This window comes from Balaenoptera borealis, assembly GCF_965194805.1.
Source record: "Balaenoptera borealis genome assembly, chromosome: 3".
Taxonomy (NCBI): domain Eukaryota; kingdom Metazoa; phylum Chordata; class Mammalia; order Artiodactyla; family Balaenopteridae; genus Balaenoptera; species Balaenoptera borealis.
This window is the reverse complement of record NC_138866.1, coordinates 80,042,621-80,065,593: the sequence shown is the minus strand read 5'-3', so window position 1 is coordinate 80,065,593 and position 22,973 is coordinate 80,042,621. Positions and strand designations below refer to the sequence as shown.

The 22,973-nt window shown below is 35.7% G+C and overlaps 1 protein-coding gene across 5 annotated transcripts in view; it reads right to left on the bottom strand.

Annotated features, from left to right (window-relative positions):
* The window catches only part of CDIN1 (CDAN1 interacting nuclease 1), a 217,848-nt gene that overhangs the window by 138,445 nt on the left and 56,430 nt on the right, over positions 1–22,973 (bottom strand). For all 5 annotated transcript variants that reach the window (XR_014242521.1, XR_014242522.1, XM_082385068.1 and 2 more), the window contains exons 2-5: positions 22,210–22,255; positions 21,254–21,318; positions 13,550–13,610; positions 10,105–10,177 (exon numbers count right to left, since the gene is read on the bottom strand). Coding sequence is in view for 3 of the 5 variants with exons in the window: in XM_082385068.1 (XP_082241194.1) it covers positions 10,105–10,177; positions 13,550–13,610; positions 21,254–21,318; positions 22,210–22,255 (245 nt within the window). In the remaining 2 variants the exon portion in view is untranslated. The remainder of the gene's footprint in view (positions 1–10,104; positions 10,178–13,549; positions 13,611–21,253; positions 21,319–22,209; positions 22,256–22,973) is intronic.

The window sequence follows — 22,973 nt, the reverse complement described above, 5'->3', positions numbered from 1 at the left end:
CCTGAAGCAACTAAACATGCAACTTATCATTTAAAGGAATGTTCTTAAACAAGCCGTACTTTTCTTTACCAAATGTTCATTGGTAGTCTGAAAACTCAACAGGAACAGCTACAATGGAAATGCAGAAGAGCAAGATTGAAACAAGATTTTTTTTTTTAATTGGCGTATAGTTGCTTTACAATGTTGTGTTAGTTCTGTTGTACAACGAAGTGAATCATCTATATGTATACATATATCCCCTCCCTCTTGGACCTCTCTCCTACTGCCCCCCCTCTATCCCACCCATCTAGGTCATCACAGAGCAGCAAGCTGAGCTCCCTGTGCAATACAGCAGGTTCCCACTAGCTCAAATAAGTCAAATAGGCCATAGGACACTCTGCCCACCGAATACCTTCTAAACAGAGGTATTCTCTGACTGACCAGCATTTTTGATAATTTATGGAAGAGTGGTGACTGAAGCACGGAAAAGACCAAAATTAGATCCAGGTTTTAAAAAAGAATTCACCTTTATTTTGATTTCTTCACTTCAAAAGCGTTGTCCCTAATAATCAAAACTAGTTGATTTGCAAAAACAAAACAAAAAGGTACTTTTTCATAAATAGAACAGACTTGTGAAAATTTAGATCAGGAAATTTATTTTTGATACTTATTATAGCACTGACAGGCCTCTTTTTATGAAGAAGAGAGATGTAACCAAAGAAAATTTATCAGTCATTCTGCAGAGGGCTTTACTTGGGACTGATACTAAGTAATTTCATCACTGAGATCAATGATAGAATGTGTGGCACAAATTTAACACCCGAATCTAAATGAAAGGTGTCTACTTCGAATATAACTCAAATTAAAAATATACACAAGTGTATATATATGAACATGTTTTTGTAAATGATTAAACAAATAAAGAGAAGAGATAAAACTTCTTTACGGAAGAATTCCAAATAATACATCTAGATACTCCTTCTTCCAGGAGGTGGAGTTTAATCTTCCTCCTCAACTTGAGTGTGGGCTAGATTTAGTGACTTGCTTCTACAGAATACAGAGTGTGGAAGGGGGAAAATAGCAACTTTACAGTGGAGAAATCTGGCAACTACCACCTTAACCAAGAGACTTAGGTTACCATAACTAGTGACAAGTTATATTGGTATCATGTACCCGTTGATATGACATGATGATAAGGGAACTTCACCTCCGTGGTATTCTTTCCCCAAACCTACAATCCAGTCCTATCAGGAGAAAAACATCAGATAAACCCAAATGGAGAGACATACAGAATACCTGATCAACATTCCTCAAACCCATTATGGTCATCAAAAACAAGCAAAGGCTAAATAACTGTCACATACTAGAGGAGATTTAGGAACATGATAACTAAATGTAATGTGGGACCTTGTACAGGATCTTGAACCAGAAAAAAAGCCATTAACTAAAAAAAGTGGTAAAATTAAAATAAAGTCTGGAGTTTGACTAATAGTAATGTACCAATTACTTGACAATTATTTGTGTTTGTGTTGACAAACGTAAAACAGTAATATAAAATTACAACGTTAGGGGTAACTAAAACTGAGTGACAGGTACAGGGAGAACGCAATGTACTATCTTTGCAGCTTTTCTGTAAATCTAAAAGTATCTCAATAAAATTTTTATTTAAAAAAGTAAAAGCTTTCCAGTGGGCTTTCTGCCCCCAGAAATCACCTCATGAGAAATATAACCCTTCCATTACCACCAAAAACCCAACTCCCGTTGCTTTTGAAAGAGTCTCGGCTAAAAGAATTCCTGAAGTGTGAGGAGGTATAATTATGAATGATTATGGCAGAAAAAAAAGGTTTTAAATTTCCATAGTACATAGATAGACCATCCATATGCTGTTTTGTTATTACAAGATAAAATTAATTAGTAAGAGAATTCAAGAGATGGGAGTTCATCCTCCCATTCTATGCAGCTTTGATAAGACGATAATGAACTTCTCCCCATAAAGAACATCACAGAAAGTATTTCAAGAGGTTTCAGGATCTCCACAATGATCAGAGAATTGGAATTTCAAGAGTACTTAAAGAAGATGAAGGGTAAATTAATTCCTTCCTATGTTTCAAGTAAGTATTGGAATATCACTGTCTATTACTACAGAAGTCACTATCATTTGAGTGGTACTATGTGCCAAGCAGCATGCTACATACTTTACATAATCATCCTTAATCTGTATAACCTTGAAAGGTAGATGTCATTATCCAGTTTTAAAGAAGAGCAAACCATGGCTCCCGAAGAAGTTAATCAAGGTGACAGCTAGTATAGGATCAAACTGGGATTCCAACTCAACAAGTGGAAATATACACAAACTGTAACAGATAAGATTTAGGTAGAAAAGAGATAAACTTCTCTGACATTAAGAGAAGCTAAGCACTTGGGTAATATTCTAAACAATGCTATTAATTCACATTCATTAGATAATGGAAAGAAGATGACTCTGAAATCAAAAGACCTAGGTCCCTTCCCTTGCTCACTGCTTTTGTTCATTCCTTTGGGCATTTAGACACACAATGAGGGTAAGCAGAGGAGCAGGTGGGCCTGGGTGATCTGGGTTCAAGCCCCAACTCTTGCCCTCTCTAGCTACAGACTAGGCTGGTCATTTATCCTGAGCACTGTTTATCATTTATAAACCTGTAAAATAACGTGTGCCTTATCTATGTCAAATATTTGTTATACAGGTCAAATAAAACATATCAAAACTTTTTTAAAGAATAAAGTTCTATTCCAATGCTTTAGGATTTACCTGCAAAATTCCAAAATTTCCTCTCAATCCTAGAGTTGAAATGCCCCATACTCCTGTGCTACTTACTCAACAAGAAAATGGTAGGTACATTATCAACAAAATATGTATTTCAAGTCAACAGACATTTATGAATGTGAGACCAGGGAATGAACCAAGACAAGGAAAACAGTCCAGCAAAACTCATTCCTGTATAAGTTGTATACAATGTCTTAGGATGAAAGACAAAAATTAAAATTTGGAGGTTAGGTGGCTTAGTGAAGAAGATAAATCATTTACCAATCTACACAATTTAGTTTTAGCAAGAATAATTTGATAATCCCCATTAAAATACAAAGGTTAGCTCATATACAATGACATCACAGATTGACTATGATCCCAAAGGTCAATGCATAGGCCCTGAATGAAGCAGAAGCTATCTGCCATCAACAAAGGAGATCTACTCAAAACGTTGCATTTTATGTCCTTGTATGGCAAAAGGAAGTAGCTCATACTGTCTGTACATTTTTATCTGGTTAATGAATAAATACTATTCAGATTTTCCAAGAACACTGTTCATCAAGCTACTCAAGCAAAAATATTTACTCTAATAAGAGCTGCTTACAAAATGAAGCAGGGAAAAAAAACGAAAAAAACACTGTACAATTATCTCATTCTTAAATATATTAGCATTCTCTCATGAATTAGGAGAAAGTGGAATTCCTAAATTCTCAAACCGTGACGTAATATTGGTTTTATTGATTCTCTGAACAATTTGTGGGAGTACCCAATCATTATTTTGACAGTTTTATCATAAGGTAATAGACTTCCTTTTAGATAATTGCAGTTACCACATTCAATTTCAACCTTCCATAGGATTTTTTCCTAGATACAGCTTTACTGTCAGTCCTAGATCACATTACTTTCTTTTTATAGCTATACACACAAAGCATTTTAGGTGTTACACCTAATTATGTCAGCACAATAACAATTTAAAAGATCATCATTAAGAAGTAAAGGTTAAGCACTTATATGTTAAAACTCCTTTTTATAAAGACATATAGTGCTATATGACATAAGTAAATGAATTACACAGGCACTTAAAAGTCTGAGATTTACAGAAAAATATAAGACCTCTTTTTGGATAAACCGGGAAATTTGATGAGTTTATGCCCAGGCTATAACATTTGTGAACTTCAGTGTTGACCTCAAAGTTTTCCGACTCATGTGAAAAACTATTTAGCTATACAAGTTTCATAACACAGAGTTCTGTGACAAAATACTTTTTTCCTAGGGAGGCAGTTTAGCATAACCATTAAGAGGTTGGGCTCTGAAATCATATTGTCACTAATTACTGTTTAACCTGGGGCAAGACACTCAAGATCTCTGTGCCTCGGTTGTCTCATCTGGAAATGGGAATAATACTACCACTTGTCTCATAAAGTTGTTCTGAGGATTAAATAACCCAATATTAAGTAAACTCTTAGAAAGTACCTGGCATATATAGTATGTGCTATGTGACTATCAGATATTATTATTATTGCTTACCTGAATTGCCTTAAGCAGGTAATAAGTCAATAAAGACATGAAAAAGGATCAAAACTGAAAAGAGATCTAAGCCAGTAGATAGGGTGGCAGAAATACAGTGGGAGACAAGACATTAGCTACTCATGGAAAGCGGGATTATGGGGCACTTCAACTATAGAAGAAAAAGCAAATTTGAGGTTCAGAAGTTCTTTTGTAGAAAGAATGAATTAATTAGTTTCAAAGGAACTCTAAATACTGAGGTAAAAATTGGCATCCGAGGCTTTAAAACTAAATGGGAGAAAACAACACAGGCACAATTCTAATGCATTTCATCTTTTGAGAGAAAAAGAATCAACCTTTGTTCTTGACTGCTGTCACAATACACGGCTCTCTGTCATGATCAGTTATAAAGTGTACTGCAAGTAATTTATAATAAAGTAAATGTATTTTTTTAAATAAATGAAAGTTGATTTACATATTTATATAGTAATATTACTCTTCGTCAATGTGTTCCAATATATTTTCTTGAGTGGAAGAGTGGAAGGGGAGTTACAGAAAAGTGTTGGGAATCCTAGTTACCACCTGGTCCAAATGATATATTTCACCTCTGTCTTGTTGAAAAGCACTGCCATAAAAAACCGAAAACTCTGATCCTGGCACTCTGCTATTTAGAACCATCAATGGCTTTCCATTGCCTGCTAACTTAAATATAAACTCCTAGGTCTCAAATTCAGTATCTTCCATTATATGTTTCTAACTGAATCTGTCCAGCTTTAATTCCCACCAAGACTGTACACACAAGCTTTCAGCTAGTGACTCTGGATTCTTCTTAAGCAGACCTCATACTTGGTTCACACAGCTCTCTGTCTTCAATTATATTCCTCTGCAGCTATAGTCCCCCAATCCATAAAGTCTCTTTAATTCTACAAACCAGAACATATCTTTCCATTGACTCCTTCCAGCATGTTTTTGCCTCTAAAAGCACATGTAGAATGATAATTATTATGTGCATGCTTCATACATCCCACTAAGCTGAGAATTCTCTGATGGAAAGGCTATGAGTTTTATGTCTCTTTCCACCTGCTATAGCAACTAACGTAGTGCCCAGAACATAGTCAGCACTCAAATAGCTCTGGACATACTGCAGAAAAATGAAGAACATGAATTCCAAAGAAATCAATATTCCAGTACTGTTAGTAAGGGACCACTCAATGTCTACTCAGATCCAAATACGTACGGAATGCTTTTTTTACACTTTCTTCTATTAAAGTTAGAGTTTTAAAGATGAGTATACTGTGTACTGATGCCTGGCACACTGCCCAAAGCTCTAAACCAGTTTTTTTTTTTTTTAATGACCTTAATGAAATTAAGAACAAAAATTAATAATTCCACTGGGGAAAACTATTTCAGTTGGGGGGAGGGGTAATTACACACATATTAGGTAGAAGAGCACATCCCCTTAGGAAAACCAAGAGAGTAAACTGGAATTCTACAAAACATTCATCCTCACTGCAAATTCATTCAACTGTATTGTTTATTTTAAAAGGATATTACTATTAATGGTGGGATATCCGAAAGCAGGGAGGATATACTGCTATATGTAAGAAAGCTAAGAAAAGCTGTATAAAATCTTCAGGAAGTAAACAAAACCATCAGTTTTTAATGTGAACGGAGGTATTTTCCCAAAGGTTCTTCAGAAACTTTAATTTGCCTTATATTCAGACTCAAGAACCATCAATATGCTCATAATTTTATTATAATGCCAGCCTCTCTATTAAAAAGAGCTTTTACATGGAAGATTTTCATGGAAGAACTGTAAACATTTAGATAATCTTCTCCTGTTTAAGGATATTTCCATTTTCATATCTACTCCACTTAAGAAAATCTCCATAAACAGGATTATCTGTAGTATGACTCTTAGGAGAAAGTCACCGTGCTTAGTGTGACACTCACTCATTCACTCATGCACACATTTAATACTGGAGACTTAACATGGAGCAGGACATCCACTAAAATTGGGGAACACTAAACAATTACAAAAAAATACAATCTCTAGCCTTCCTGAACAAGTTAAGATGGGAAGGTGAGATCCCAGGAATAGATTATAAAACATGGAATTAAAATTCAGGCTTTTTTTAGCAACTCAGTCTATCACTGGTCATCACTTTCCAATTTCACTCTCTGTTGGTGCAATTAAAAACATGATACAAAACAGGAAAAAAATGTATGTTGATATTTACAGGATTTGTTCAAAATATAAGGGGCTTTCACTTTTTAAGAAACCAGCCCAAAATGTAGTCTACCCACTACTCGTTATTAATTAAAATGCTGTTGGTAATATCCCATGCTAGGAAGAAAGACTACTGAATGGGGTAGGGCTCAATCACTCGACATGATGGCATGAGAGTAAAGAACGCTTCATCTCCTGCTTTTGCTCAGGTCTGTACTGTGACAGGAAAACCTGCAATCCTTTTCTGACAGCATTTCCCCAAAAATTATTCTAACTGCTACTTCATTCACCATAATGCAGTAAAAGGAGCTGTTGACTAGGAGCAGGAAGTCTTGGATTCAGGTACCAGCACCACCTTAGACCACCATGCACTTTACCGCCAGTTCTGTTTACAAACTCTGCAGAGTCTGTTTCCTCACCTGTAAATTGGCCTCCTTTGCCTCACCTGGGCTATTTGGAGGCCACAGAAAACCAAAGAAATGCTTACTACTATTCTCCCTCAGAACAAACTGACTTTAGAGTCCGTAAGGATTTTAGGGGGAAAAGAAAATGGCACAACGTGAGTCAATTTCACTAAACTAAGTTGGAAGGAAGAAAAACGACTCAATTCAATATAATTGAACAACGTTACTTTGGAATCTGGGCTCTAGGGACAGCTTTATGTAGTAGTAACTATAGGATCATGGCCAAGTCACTTATCCTTTCTGGAACTCAGTCTCCATAATACCTATCCTATCAATATGTTAGTTTTGTTGGGAGGGTAAGCAACAGTACAACATCAAAGTATCCTAAAAGACTGTAAACCATGACTTAACCAGGGGCAACCACAAAATCAGTACAACGAAACTGTCTGTTATCAACGTGCCACTCAGGTCTCTTTTTAACTACTGAGATGCTGAGCAGAATATACATATCATACTCTAAAAATTATCCCACAAAAAACCCAACAGCACTCCTTAAGAGGAGATATTTTTAAAATATGTTACTGAAATCACACGACTTATGTGTCCCATGCTATTAACTATACTTTTTTATAGAAGGAAAAAACAATTTAAAACCGAGCATTGATCCAGTGGAAGCCAACAGTACGTACATAGTACTCTCCACTCCCAAAGGAATAGGATTTTTTCCCCTGATTTCTAATTTTAAGAGGAAAAAATTAAAAATACAAACCAAGACTGACTGAGACTTGCAGCTCATTAAAGCCGAGGTGATTTCCCCTATATAGAATTCTATTGATCCCCATAATCCACACTAGACAAAAAGTGTGCTCAGGGAAGGGGATGACGGATGCCTGTGCCAATAGCACTGAACAAACCTGTTAGCTAATTGCTACCAAAGACAATTATCCCCGCATTGTTTCATAATGGAAACACAGTACAAAACTCTAATATACACACAGGGAAATCTGATGATTTGACTGCGGAGCCATGTGCATTGAATTTCATTGCCAAAGGCCAGCCAGGTCGCTGCTGTGAAGGGGAAGAAAGTGTCAGAATATAAGCCACAGTATCTTAAAGCTCTTTACTTTAAGGGGGAAAAAAAAAAAAGGAAGAAAGGAAGGAAGAGGGATGAGAAAGACAAAGAAAAGAAAGGAAGACAACCCAGCGTCATCAGCAAACTGAATGAATTCTACAATCTGGCAATAATTTTAACATTTTCTGTTACTTTTTAAAATGATAAACCTCTCATAATGGTTGGTCATTAATCATAAAATGATTTAAAAAATGATTTTCTATCCAGAAGAATATTTAAATAGCTTTTTTGACTGGCCGTCAGCCTACTGGCAAGTATGGAGTTAAAAAGGTGGCTTCACAATAGCCTAGTATGATGATTAAAAATAACATCAAATATCTGTCACGATTTTACTTAAAAGGAAAAAAAAAAATCTGACTCTGTAACAACTCACAGTAAAACAGCCATTAACCCAACCAATTTTAAAAGAAAAAGCCTCAAAATACAGTTATTTGATTATACATAATCATAGTGTAATTCAAGCATACAATATTTACATTTGCCTCCTTTCCAAGAAGCCACATTCTTGAAATACCCTTTCCTTGATATGTTTCTAAAAATGCTCATGTCCTTCTCCAGTGTATTCATGCAAAACATTTAATCCTAGCATTGGAATTATAGGAATTCTGATATATAGTATACATCAAAATTATATTTAGTACTATTTAACTCTACTATGTAAAATGGTACAAAATAAAAAGAAGAATGTACTGAAGACGTGCCAGTGTTATAAAGATAAATTAACGGCTACAAAATTTATGATCAACCTATTAACTTCATAATTCACAAGTCAATGAATTCTGTTTTACTGTGTGGGCTACTGTTCCTTATAGGCCGGTCTACCTGCTTCTGACTATGCTGACTACTATTTTGACAAGACCTGGATAGCAGTAGGTCCAAAGCAATCAGAAGGTTGACTTTGACAAATGGCGGTGCTGCGGCGAAGTTGAAAATAACACACATCCACTTTAATCTCTTTCTTGATTAAATCGAAACCATACCATTCTGACATCATGTGATTTCCTCATGAAGCATCACTGCAGGTTACTTTAGAGGCTACATCTATTGAAATGATATTGAATTTTTAGGGGAAGTACTTAATTCATTCAAATGAAACCTTCACAAGGTAACTGGGCCACCAGTCACTGATAACTGCAGATTCAAAGAAAAATCAAAGGAGAAGTCCCTGACAAAAAATAAAAAAATAAGAATCCAACATGTACTACTGAATGATATTTTAGTAGGTATTATCTTCTACTTTCAAACGGGGAAGATTATATGCATAAAGCATATTCCAAAGCTCTTTACCTATTCTACCACAGCTAAGCTCCAAAGGTAAACATTACACTAGGTAATAAAAATGCAGAAGATGAAATTGTCTTTTTTACATGAGACTAGGCAAATATTTATGGGGCAGTTGACAAACTCCTGCCTAGTAAAAGAGGCAGCACTGAGAGCAATTATCCTGATATTCATGACTCACTTTGAATATCACATTGAATATTACTCATAAATCTTTTACGAGCACATCCCCAGAGCTCACTTAACAGCCGGTTTTAATCATGCAGTTGACACAGAGAAAATAACAAAATGTATTTTTTCAGTGGCAAATTAATTTAGGCTTGAACCTCCTCCTGTAGCTCTATTCTTTACTTCTTTTATTTTTTATTTTCTTGTACGAAGACCAGTGAAATTCACTTTTGCATTTGGAAGTAGTATTTCTCCAGTCTTGCTGAATTAAAATAAAAAGGATGAATGTTTCTTTTAGAGCCAGTTCCTGACAGTGGTTTTTTAAATGATGTATCTTGTTCTATATATGAAAGATGAATCAATTTTTGAGTTTCATACACATTGTCTATTTTGCTGAATGGAGAGGTGAATGTAGAATTTAGACAAAGAAGAAGAAAGCATTGTTCTGAAGAGTATTTAAGTTGTGGGTGGTCCTTTATATTTCATTTAATTGTCATTAACTGCTCATGATAGCCGTTTTGGAATCTGGCTCTCATTAAGTGACTTGAAATGCTGCGTAAATTATTTTTAAATTGGGGGAAGGGAGGAAAAGAGTGCTATTAGAAAAAAGGTAACTCACGTGGAGCTTCCTCGTGCTCCTGTAGAAACCTTTCCAGTATAATCCGAGCCATTAATGAGGGTGCATAGTCCACCTTCACAAAACAGAAATAGAAAATTAAAACTGTCAAGTTGTGCAAGCAGTTGATATTCCAATATTTTGTCAATACTGAAGATGAAGTCAATTTTAATCAACCACAACAAGCATCATTCATTAAAATCTTTCCTACTCTTGGTGGCTTCTATCATAATAAAATTATAACAAGTATGATCTATGCTGTTGAAAAGAATAAACAGGACAAATTATTGAATATAATATTGGAGAAAAAGAATGGAACAACTTAAAAATAGTACCTATTCCTCTAAAACTGTAAAATGGGCTTTTCTCAATTTTTTCCATTGATGGGCCAATATTATTTTTTTATTCTAACTATCCTTTTTTCTTTCCCACTGTCTATATTTACATTGTTTTGAATGCAATTTCAAATAAATATCCCTTTTGTTAGCGACTGTTTTCAGAAACTAAATTAAACGTCCTTAGCCATTAAAACTATGGATTTTACTGATTTTAGTTTATTTTATCTTTAAAGACTTGACTGAAATTTTGGTAAGGTCCTTACATATAAAATACCTTGTTTAATAGAATAAAATAGCTAGATTATGGAGATATTAATAATAAAAACAATAATAATAATACTTGCACTGTAAGATCACCATCCTTAGGCTTATCTGAAATGTTACTTAGGCTAGTACAGAAGCCAGGGAGGTAACTTTTTTATAAAGGCTCAAACAGAAAATAGGGAATACTCAATCCAACAGTCATTTTAATTAAAAATGCATCTACTCTTTTGGAAACCTACTGTCTTCTTTTTGGTTCTCAGGTCCCTTATTAACTACTGATTTAATTTCACCAGAAAATAGGTGTGTGTTTTTCTGGAGTAATAATGCTCCCTTAAAACAAGTCTTTTATCTTAGGTGTAAGACAGCAAATGTTCCTCATATATTATCACCATGATTTTTTCTTGACAGGTTTTCAAGTCCTGTACTCATACCAAAATTTTATCTTGATTTAGTAACTAGACAAAAAGGCTGGCTTCATTTGTATGAACAGTTTTTTCAAATATGTATGTACTCGGATGCCCTTAAATTCCCCAAGTAGAAAGAAATGCTTTCCACGAAGCTGCTTATTCCTAGTAACCCACATCAGAGCTGACACATGAAAAATGGTGAAATTACTGAAGGTAGTCCAGCCTGAATAAGGACTACCTTATTAGTTCAGGTACTTGCATCTCCCTAATTTTCATATTAATCATGTGTCCATCTTTCTCTGAAATAGGGCCATCATGCTTCATGTCAGAATTTAGCATGTAAGTAAAATTCATAGTGCTTCAAATCTCACTTGAAAATATTTGTGTGGAGAAAACAGAATGACTGATCTTATTATTACTAACAAAGCAAGATTTCCTAAAATGTTCATTTTTAGCCTTGAAATAGGAAAATTAGTATTAAGATATTTATAAAATCAATGACGACCACAGAGTCCCTACCATCCAAATCAAATTTGTTCTTATTTAAGAGAGCTGCTACACACTGTAATACATCAATGTTATATATTTCTCATCAATTTTTACAGTTTTCACTGATTAAATATATAGTGACTCATAAAGCATTACCATCACATCAATTGTCACCAGATGCAAGCATATGTCATTTAGGTATTAACTATCATATAAAAATGGCAGCTTGGTTGTTTAGAAGCCATAATCTGGTACCAGTCATTCCCAACTTTCCCTAATGCATTAGCAATCTCTCAGAAAGTGCTATTATCTCTGTACTAATCCGCAGCCAAAGGAGAGAAAACATCTTTAAATAACTATCTATTTTCTTTGATTAAACACTACTATATATTCATGGTAAATAACAGGTTTATTGATATAGGAGAAAGTGTGTCAGTGGGTTAAAATTTTCCATATTACCAGAGGATGGAAGTTGAGGTCAGCTAAATAAGCTAAGCTCAACAGAAATATCCATTAAAAATTCAAATGAATATAAATTGCTACTATATAAAATTTATGCCACCAATATCATCTATAAAAATGGCTACCACACTTGCATTACACTCTTTCTAGATGTTGTATCAAGAATGCTTTTTTTTTCATAAAGAACACTCTTCTTTCTCATAAAGGACAATCAAACTAAATTCTGAATTAGTTATAGCTCAGATACTTCAAGTTGCTAATAGAATCGACTAATAATGAAGTCTGGAGACATTTAAAAACCACCTTGCTCTAGAAATTAAAAAAAAAAAAAAGAATAAAATATCAATAGATGTTTTGCTAGGAGGAGGCGAGAAATTCATTCTATATGTTAACTATCCTATCAGATTGTGTAGACATTGCCTAGACTATTAAAACCTTCCAGTAACTTATAGGTAATTACTCATTGGCTGACTGTAGTGGTGCACAGCAGACAGAAGCTGTGAGAGAAGCCATCCTTCCTTGCTAATATAACATGGAGAACTCGCTGCTACTGCAATACTTAATGCTCACAGTACCTAGTCATCTTTAATGCAAACACACATTTTCTGCCTTGCTTCTATGCTTTCCATTATAATGCAACACAAAAATAGTGTACATTTCATTCCATCCCTATGAGGTTTGCATAAGCAGTTCCAAGTCAGACTAAATATTGTATTGCTCTTATTACGGTGGATAAATATTTTAAAGTTTCAGAATTAAATATTTTATTTTTTCTGTACGCTCTCTGCAGCTATTATGAACTTTTTACAGCTTCTTCATTCATGGGAAGTCTTTGGGGTTTCCTTTTTTAAATGTAAGACTATTATTTGTTTCCCCAAACAGAAGCAGATAAGAGTTAACAGATAAGTTCAATAAATCACTTCATGCTTGGTGTTAATAAGAAGAGTATGCTTCTTCACAAAAAGAAAGGCTTTTCTAGAAGGCATGTATCTTTTATTATAATAAAAGTTTGCCAACAACAACAATAAATGAATCAAGTAAATGTTACATCTTTAGGTATACAATTTCTCTCTTCATTTTTATGACAGCATAGATTTTCTTGGCATACATCTCTGTACTTGACACAGGTATGTCTCACACTAAATTAAGACAACACATCTAAAGAAGAGCATGTCCTGAGCTGTTTGGTTGAAATTTCCCACAAAATAAGAAACCAAGAAGCTGTTTACACATGTGCTTTAAAAGAAGTAGACTAATTATGTTAACTGATTTATTAATATATGAAGTTCTTGGTCCAATTATTAAAAGTACAAAGAGACCAGGGAGCAATTTAAATGTCTACTGCATCTAAGATAAAATGTTTTATCTGCTCTGCATTTCAAAATCTTTTTTTTTTTTTAAGGTTAATTATAATTCTAAGCAAAGTTACTCTAGATAGGCCCCTTAGGTTTTATGTAAGTTTAAATACAATAATAACAATAACTTTACCTCATTGGCTAGCTCCAGGAGTACTGGGGCAGCTCCATTTTTCCCCACTCCATTCAGATACCTAGACAAGACAAAGCCAAGTGGTAATGCAGTGACAAGAAAAGGCCAGCATAGACTTGTCAGCATACCCTGTGTGTACATGTTTCTCCTGGGCAAATGCCACGCTCAACTCTAGTTAAAGTATGCTACTGTCATAGGAAAGCACTGAAGGGAAAAGAATAACAAAAACAACTTACCTCAAAACCACTGGCAACTAACTAACTGAAGTTGGGGACAGGAGGTCTGAGTACACAGGTCTCCCTTGTGTTCACCTCCTAACATGTAAAGTGAACACAGAGGTGATTTTGAAAAGAACTATCCCTATCACCCTGGCTTTATCTATACCACAGCCACTCATGGGGAGGAAATAAGTTCACTCCTGAAAAACGCATCCATGCAAGCATATCACTTTTTTATTTACTTTTAGTTCATAGCATTGGTTGACACCTTATTAGGAAAAAAATGGAACAGACTTTTCATCAGTGGGTCAGCACACCTTTAATAGGTAATACAAGCCATCATCTTATCTGCTCTGGATTTCTGTCATAACCTTCAGCTCTCCTCATCCCCTAACCCTGCAAAACAAACAACAAACAAACAAACTCCCCAAATTCATCCCAGACATGGAAGCCAGAGTGATTTTTTTTAGAACAAAAATCTGAACATACCATTCTCCTCCTTAAAACACTTCAAAAGCCCCACATTAAATCTCAAGATTAAATTATAACCACTTAAAAATTCTCGTAAGGATCTTCATAATCTGGCTCCTACCTACTCTCTTCAGCCAGCCTCATCTCTAGTCACTGTTCCCCACTCCAGCCCTTCACCTGGATAACCCCTGATTCAGATTGCGTGTCGCCTTTTTCATCCACCATGACCTGGGAGAACATTAAGTATCCCTCATGTGCAGTCCAGGAGCGCCTTGTTCATCTCCCCATCACTTAGCCCAGAACACTGTATCTGCTGAGTTACTTGTCCATCTCAAACCCATCCCGACTGTAAGGCTGAAAGCCCCATGAAGGTAGAAGAATTTCATTTTATTCAATTTATTATGCCTAGCACAGTTCTTGGCTTATAATAGGTGATTATATTGTAATATTGAATACATTTTTTTTCTCTAATAAATGAGTAATTAAATAATTTTAAAAAGCTATTTTAGGCAAGAAAATAAAATTAAGTATGAACATTTTCTCTATAGTATACTGTTTGATTGAATAAACTAACAACATTTGTTTGATAGTAAAAATCAAAGTCAACAGGTGAGGTCTTCCCTGTAACTGCCAGAAGCAAATACTAAATTAAATTACATTCTTTCACAGGTATGCTTATAAAGATGTATGATTTCCAATAAATTTAGTGGAATAAAATCAAATTATTTAAGGTGGGGAAAGTCTCAGGATTATTATAACTTCGAAGTAATTCTAATAAATCCATTTTCATCTATTGGCCCTTTCTTGAATAAATTGTTTAGGAATCTAACTGGGAAATAAGTACTTTCATTTCAGGAGCAAGGGAAAAACAAAACAAAAATAAAAACAAACAAGACAAGTATGGTTTAGAGAAAGATCCCTGGGAAATAGGTCAGCTAAGACCTTCATGTCAACTTACAGAACTTCCATTGCACTGATAGGTCTGCTCAAGGAACAATCAGTTCCGTCAAGTCAGAGCAACTAACCAGAGCGCACATTCATTAAGCATTCTGATTCTCAGTCAGGGTATTTAAGCCTATATTGATAATAGTATATCTTTTACAACTCTCTACTTAACATACATTTATCCCACAAATATTTTTGAGAGCTAACTAGTTGTCAGGGCTTATTCCAGGTTCTGAAGAAGCAGAAGGGAACAAAACTTCTTTGGTTCCTGCCATCACTGAGATTACATAACAGTGAAGAGACAGAGAAGAAAAAGAGAAATAAATATATAAAATAATAACATATGCTACAATATAATATAAATTAGATGGGTTGGTCAGGAAGCCCCTCTCTAAGGAAGTGACACCGAAGTAGAAACCCACAAGAAGGAAAGCAGCAAGTCAAGAGAGGAAGAACATTCCCAGCAAGAGAACAGTAAGTGCAAATGTCAGGAATATGCCTGGGCTATCTGAGGACTGGGAAAGGCTCTAGTGAGACCAGAGCAGAACCTCTTCTCAGGGGTTAATTTGGAAAGAATGAAAAAGAACAGCTAGACCCCAGATCACTGCCTGTGCCTGGAAACTATCATTTTGAGTCCAAATTATATGGTTTCATATAAATGCTGCATCAATCACAATCCTGGTAATGACCAATAGAACACTTCTATTAAGTTTAAAGAAACAGGAGTTGGTCAAACGACAACATTAGCCCCCTATATCTGTATAGTCTATATAATATTTGAAGCATGTTCATACTTAATACAGTGGAAATTCCTAATTATGAGCTTGATTACTCTTCCCAGTTGGTCATATAAAGAAACCAAACTCCAGAGTACTGATGAAACCCATCTGGGCTCCCCTAGCTGGTAAGCAGTAAATCTCTGAAATGGACCGCTGATCTCCCAAAGCCTACTGAGGTGTCCTCATATGCTGAAAAGGGTAGACCTGCTTCTAAATATATTTATTCTCCAATTTGTTTCCCACCTATACCTTATAACACTTCAGAAGTGCTAGGGAAAAGAAATTAAGTTAAAATTAATCTGAAGTTGCATTTGTCTTTTCTGGGAACTTTAACTGTCCCCCATATCAAGTGACAGATCAGGTTTACTCAAATTTTTAGATATGCAATCAAAGGAGCATGATAATTACAGAAAACATTCAGTAAGGTCATAATCAGAAATTCCTAATGCTACCCTTCTCTCCATCCTCAAAACATCTTGTGCAAACTTACAGCATAGACTATTCACACAATTATAATGGGTTATTTCTCCCTCCTTGGGGTAGGGCTACACAAATCAATGTTGAACCTTCATCCAACAGGTCCTTAGCAAAGATCTGAATTGTAACTGGGATATAAAGATGTAATCCTGAACACTACACTAAGGTGACCTGGGCTACCTTCCTGATGCCTATTTGCAAATTGAAATTACTTTGCATAGACTGCATGCCATCCTCCAGCTTTGCCACAGGAGGACTAACAAATGTATATCTCGTGGGTGAAACCATCCTTAAAATATCTTCCCAGAAGGTCCATTTTATGATGTTTTTTGAGTGTGAAAGATCTATTAGCATCTAAGATTAAAAATAATATGTATTGATTTTAAATATAAGGCAAACTTATTTAATCTTAATATTTTTACAACTATAATGGTAAAACTTGAAAAATCTACCAAAATTCTTCACTAAGCTTACATCTGAATACCACCTTTGTTGATTCTATATCGAAAATCTCTGGAATCCATCTCCATGCATGCAACTATTTTCCCACTAAACAGAGCAGCTGAGGACAGGTATTGTGGTTCTTATACTTGGTTCCTAGCATAGTAGATGGGACACAGTGAATGTAAAGTAAATGGTGCTAATTAAACAAAAACGTGGTTCAAATTTTTAGAAACTATCTGTATCACGTGATATCAGTAACATATTTGAACTAACCTTTTTTCCATGTGAACATCTGAATAAAATCCAACTGGTCTGATTCTCCAAAGCTAATAAAGCTGGCCCCTCAAACAGTGTGTGTTGAAAGAAGGGAGGAGATGAGAGACAGTATTTCTAAACTTTGCTATTGATGAGGAAACTTGTAAAGTTGCCCAACTTGTGTGTGTTTGTGTATATATGTGTGTGCACATATATGCCCATGTGCACTGATCTAGATAAATCTAAATAAATTTTACCAAGTATGTTTCCTGTTTAGAACTAAAATGCCATTAGTACAGTGGGAAGGAATAGAGAGTTCTTTTCAACATGAACAAGCTGTGTCTATACACACACAACATGAAGAACTGAGGAAATTTCCTCAGTAATTCAAAAGCTTAGGAAAACATTTTCTACTGTTGTTTGGATACTTTGAAGTTTCAGTTAACCATGATGGAATCACGCTGTGGACTGTATGGTCTTAAATACAGACTTCAAATTCTGAATTGAAAACATCTCAATGCTAGCAAGAATACAGAGACACAGGAATTCTCTGATATTGCTAGTAGAAATGTAACCATTACTATCTTTCTATATGGTTATTTGACAACATATAATAAAATCATTAAATGCTCATTGTTTGCACCAGTAATTCCATCTACAGAAATATTAAGAGGCTAATTCAAATGTAAAGACTTATGCACCAAAATATGTATCACAGTATTATTTATATCAGAATATTGGAAACATATATGTTCAACAGAGGAATAATTCAGTAAATTATGATACCTTCATATGATGAAGTAATAAAATAAAATGTTTACAAAACGCTCTCTTCAAAATAATATCATGTCATATATATTTTTCCAAGTATCAAATTCAGAATTCACAGTTGCATATATAGGATGACCTCATCTATGTAAAAATGGATTGACAAAAGACTGGAACGAAAAACACCAGTGATTATCTATGGGTGCCACAATTATGGGCAATCCATTCATTTCTTTTTTATACCATTAAAAATGCACTTAATTTTCACAATAGGCATGAATTACTTTTATAAAAGAAAAAAAAAGGAAGAAATTGTTGAGATTGTCAAACCGCTTAAGTATGTTTTGATATAATTTTGCCTTTATTCTAATCAGCTGGGAAACAAAAACCTTTCAAGGCCAATTTACCACAGAGAATACAGGGACATTCAACCTGCACATTTAGAACAAGAGACCTGTGAGGTCAAATCATCTGAAAGGTAACAACACAGCCTGCCTACAAGCACAAAGTGCAGGGCAGAAAAGTCAGGAAGCGGGGTGGTAAAATAAGAAACCAGTCAGACTGCTTTCCTATTAGTCGGTCCATTACAGCCTAACTTCAAGATTGTGTTTCAAATGTCGTGACTCCTCAAAGTAATTGAGGTTCTCACATTTAACTAAACTTAAAGAAATACAAAGTATGTTTCTATATTTTCATTATTACCAAATCAACTGTTCGAGTAACCATACTTAAAGATCTTTGTTTTTGGCCTAAACCAGGTAATCCAATAAAGTATGTTCATACCTCAGAAATCAAACATACTTTTTTAAAAAAAAATAAATAAATTTATTTACTTATTTAATTTTTTGGCTGCGTTGGGTCTTCACTGCTGCGCGCGGGCTTTCTCTAGTTGCGGCGAGCGGGGGCTACTCTTCGTTGTGGTGTGCGGGCTTCTCATTGCAGTGGCTTCTCTTGTTGCAGAGCGTGGGCTCTAGGTGCACGGGCTTCAGTAGTTGTGGCACGCGGGCTCAGTAGCTATGGCTCACGGGCTCTAGAGCGCAGGCTCAGTAGTTGTGGCGCACGGGCTTAGTTGCTCCGCGGCATGTGGGATCTTCTCGGACCAGGGCTCGAACCCGTGTCCACTGCATTGGCAGGCGGATTCTCAACCACCGTGCCACCAGGGAAGCCCCTCAAATATAGTTTTTAATGAAACTAAATTTTTTAAAAGTAGCATTTAGAGATGTTAGAAATCATCTAATTAAAACGGCCTTTTTACGATGAAAAAAATGATTATTAGAGGGCAGCCCATGGCCTGTTAGCAAATCTCCAAATTTCTAGGAAATGCTTTATTTAACTGGGCCTTAAAATCTGGAATAGAACCATACTTTTATATGAAAGCCTAAGACTATAAGTTTTATAAATAAGAATGTATTTTTTGACACATGAGCCACTTTTCAGTCTTTCGGTGGAGAATCTGGTTGCCAAAGCAGTTGTTGGCTTCACAGCACTTCATGGGCCTTTCTCAATTTTATACGTATGATTTAGATTATGACTTTAAATGTTAATTTCACTGAGGAGATTATGACTTTTGAATAAATCAATTCAAACTTTACAAAGACTTCTTAAAGAGTAACTCTCCTAGATATAAAAGTGTGTGTGTGTGTTTGTGTACGCATGTATATTTCTTTAACAGACACTTCTACTCAAAGCAGAATATATCTTTTACCACTATGGCATAGTGAATACTTTTTTTAAAATCTAACTTCAATAACTTTTCAATAAACACTCAATTCTTAAAAAAAAATGACTTTACAGAAACATAATACCAATATTTTATCTGCATATTCATTTAATTCATAGAATTTTCGTGCATAAAAATCATTCATCGAAAATCAGTGGTGTCACTCTCACCACAGAAAGATTGCTCTGTCAATCTTTTTTTTTTTTTTAAATATTTATTTTATTTATCATCATTTATTTTTTGGCTGCATTGGGTCTTCGTTGCTGCATGCGGGCTTTCTCTAGTCGCGGTGAGCGGGGGCCACTCCTCGCCGTGGTGCACAGGCCTCTCACCGCGGTGGCCTCTCCCGTTGAGAAGCACAGGCTCCAGGCGCGTGGGCTTCAGTAGTTGTGGCTCGTGGGCTCAGTAGTTGTGGCTCACAGGCTCCAGAGCGCAGGCTCAATAGTTGTGGCGCATGAGCCTGGCTGCTCTGTGGCACGTGGGATCCTCCCGGACCAGGGCTCGACCCCGTGTCCCCCGCATTGACAGGCAGACTCCCAACCACTGCGCCACCAGGGAAGCCCCGCTCTGTCAATCTTAAGTGTAATAATTTAAGAGCATATTTCAAACTGTTTTCCTTTCCAGTATGCCCTTAAAATATTTAAGAAAGCAACAAATAATTTCTAATGCAAACCATAACCATTTACCATTATAAGTTATTCACTCATATTACAAAGCCAAATTTTTTTAAATTTTTTAAAAAAGGAGCTATTTCAAAGATTCTTTTTGTTTCAGAGCAAGAGGTTGGGAACTATAATAAATTAGGCTGAAATTAAAATATCTCCTGAACATCATGTTATTGATTCAATACTCAAGACTTTCCTTTTAAAATATAAACCCCTCTTAAAATCTGACAGTTGGAGCCTGCGTGTCTGGAGCCTGTGCTCCGCAACAAGAGAGGCCGCGATAGTGAGAGGCCCGCGCACCGCGATGAAGAGTGGCCCCCGCTTGCCGCAACTAGGGAAAGCCCTCGCACAGAAACGAAGACCCAACACAGCCATAAATTAAAAATAAATAAATAAATAAATAAAAATTAAAAAAAAAAATCTGACAGTTGTACATTATTATGTGTCTCCATATGTCCTTACTTGATTTATATCTTTTTTTTGCCTTTCTAAAATGGCTAACCCAATACTGACGATGCAAAATACAACTGTACCAAAATTTAATCTTATTTTCTAATATACTTTTCAACGTGCTGATTTAAATAAGAAACAAAACTGGTTTGAGAACTTTCACATATACGTGTAGATATACGTATGCATGAACATAACGCATCTATCCAAGATATGCGCTTACAATCAGTTTCAAGCATCCAACTGAGATTTTCTAATACTGGAACAATTTCTTACATAGTAAAGATTTCACACACATGTAAATTAAGATGGTCTCACCATATTCTTTAAATCCATACAACAGAGTATTTGAGAATTTAAAAAAAATATACTTGAAGTCTTAAATAAGAGACTTAAAACAAGATACCTTGGAATGTTATATAGAAAATCAATTTATTAATCTAATTTATTCATAATTATTATTACAATTAATAGGTATTATGATACCCTCTAGTGGGGCAGGCAGGTCATACCTCTGGTAATAACTTTCAATCGCTTCCGAAGTATGATGTTTGGCATGTGTTCTCTTAATATGTTTCTGAAACAAAATAAAAAAGATTTTTATGTTGTGTCACAGATCAGGTTCAAGAACAAAAATGACACATTTCTTGATCCCAATGTCTAACATAAAGGGCAAACCGAATAACAGTTTGGGGATTTGGGTGGTGGTAGATCCTTTTTCCCTTCTACTCTATGAACCTATGCATTTTAATCTCTATTGCGTGGCTGGGATGTCTCCAGACTGTACCACAAGGTACAGTATATATGTAAAAGCCAACAGGGTCATAGTAATTGAATCTAAATTAAGTTTGCTTAGGGTTGTAGAGGGCAAAGAAAAACTTGTTCCCTGTTTCAACCTTTGTATTAATTTTCCCTCAATTCAATTCCATCTAAGTCCTCTGCACTCTAGTTTTACAATCCAATTGCCATTTTTAACCAGGAAGAACATTGCTTAAAAACAACTTATTTGAAAACTACAAAAAGTAATTCCAGAGAGACTTGCCACTTGACTGACACCTGTCATCTCATGATAAATGACTCCATTTTCTGCCTCTCTTGCCTTCTGCCACTCCAGCAATGGTCATTTATCATCATCTCTGTCAGCAATGGAAAGCGGCACTGACAGTGCAAGTCAGCAAACATTTAGCACATGGAACCACGCAACACAGGGAAATTATTATTGTCAGAATAATAATGGTTTAGCATAATTTATTACAGGTCCACCAAATAAGCAAAGGCTAGATGTTATTAGACAGATGGATGCGTAGGCTTGGCAGGCCTCCACTGAGACGCAGGCGGTGCTCAATGTGGAAAGGAGAATATCCTCCAACCCAATCAGAGAGCTGGCAGTTCAATTACAAAGAAATAAAGGGACATTCATCATTCAATTAGGCACCTGTCAACCCTCACAAAGGAGAAAACTTCTAACCTGGTACTCCTGGGAGAAGATGCTCAGCAGAGTGGCCTGCGATTGACTGGAACAAATAAAAGAAGGACAAAGTTAATTACTGGAGTGCACGGCAAAGAAACAAAAGAGAAAGGAGCTTCAAAGGTAGGCCTGCTGCCCTGTAATCTAACAGAACATGAAAACAAGTGTGGAAAAGTTGTTCCAGATGAACACCTCAAACAAAGGCTTCCTGCTGCTAGGTCAAGGAGACAGAAAAAGGGAAAGGGGAAAATATGGATGGTCTCAAAGCAAACTATCATATGATTTGGATTTTCTTAAACTTTAGAATGATTATAAATCATATCTGTACCATGCAGGTATGTTAAAAGGGACCAAAAGAGGCAAGGTTTATCCCCATTGATAAATGATAGTTAAATCCCATAAACAGTAGAAAATGCAGTTCATTCACTGGCAACATTCTGAAATTTATTTTGTTAGCAGGTAGGTATCCTCTTCTGTAGGTCTCTCAGATTCAAGGGGGGAAACTTCGCTCTTCACTAGAAGTAGCACAGAGACCACTGGAACATTCCCACCGATACTGGCCTGCTTTGAAAATAGAAGCTTTCAGAGCAGAAAGCTGAGGTCCTTGAGGACAGCATTCCCTACGACTGCCATAAGCCTTATTCATCTAAGACTCCATGCAATGTCAAACACCTGGCAATGAAAGCAACCTGGAAAGCATTCTTCCCAAGTGGGAATTTTCCTCTTGCAATTGTTAACATTTAGAAATGGAACAGAATTTTTTT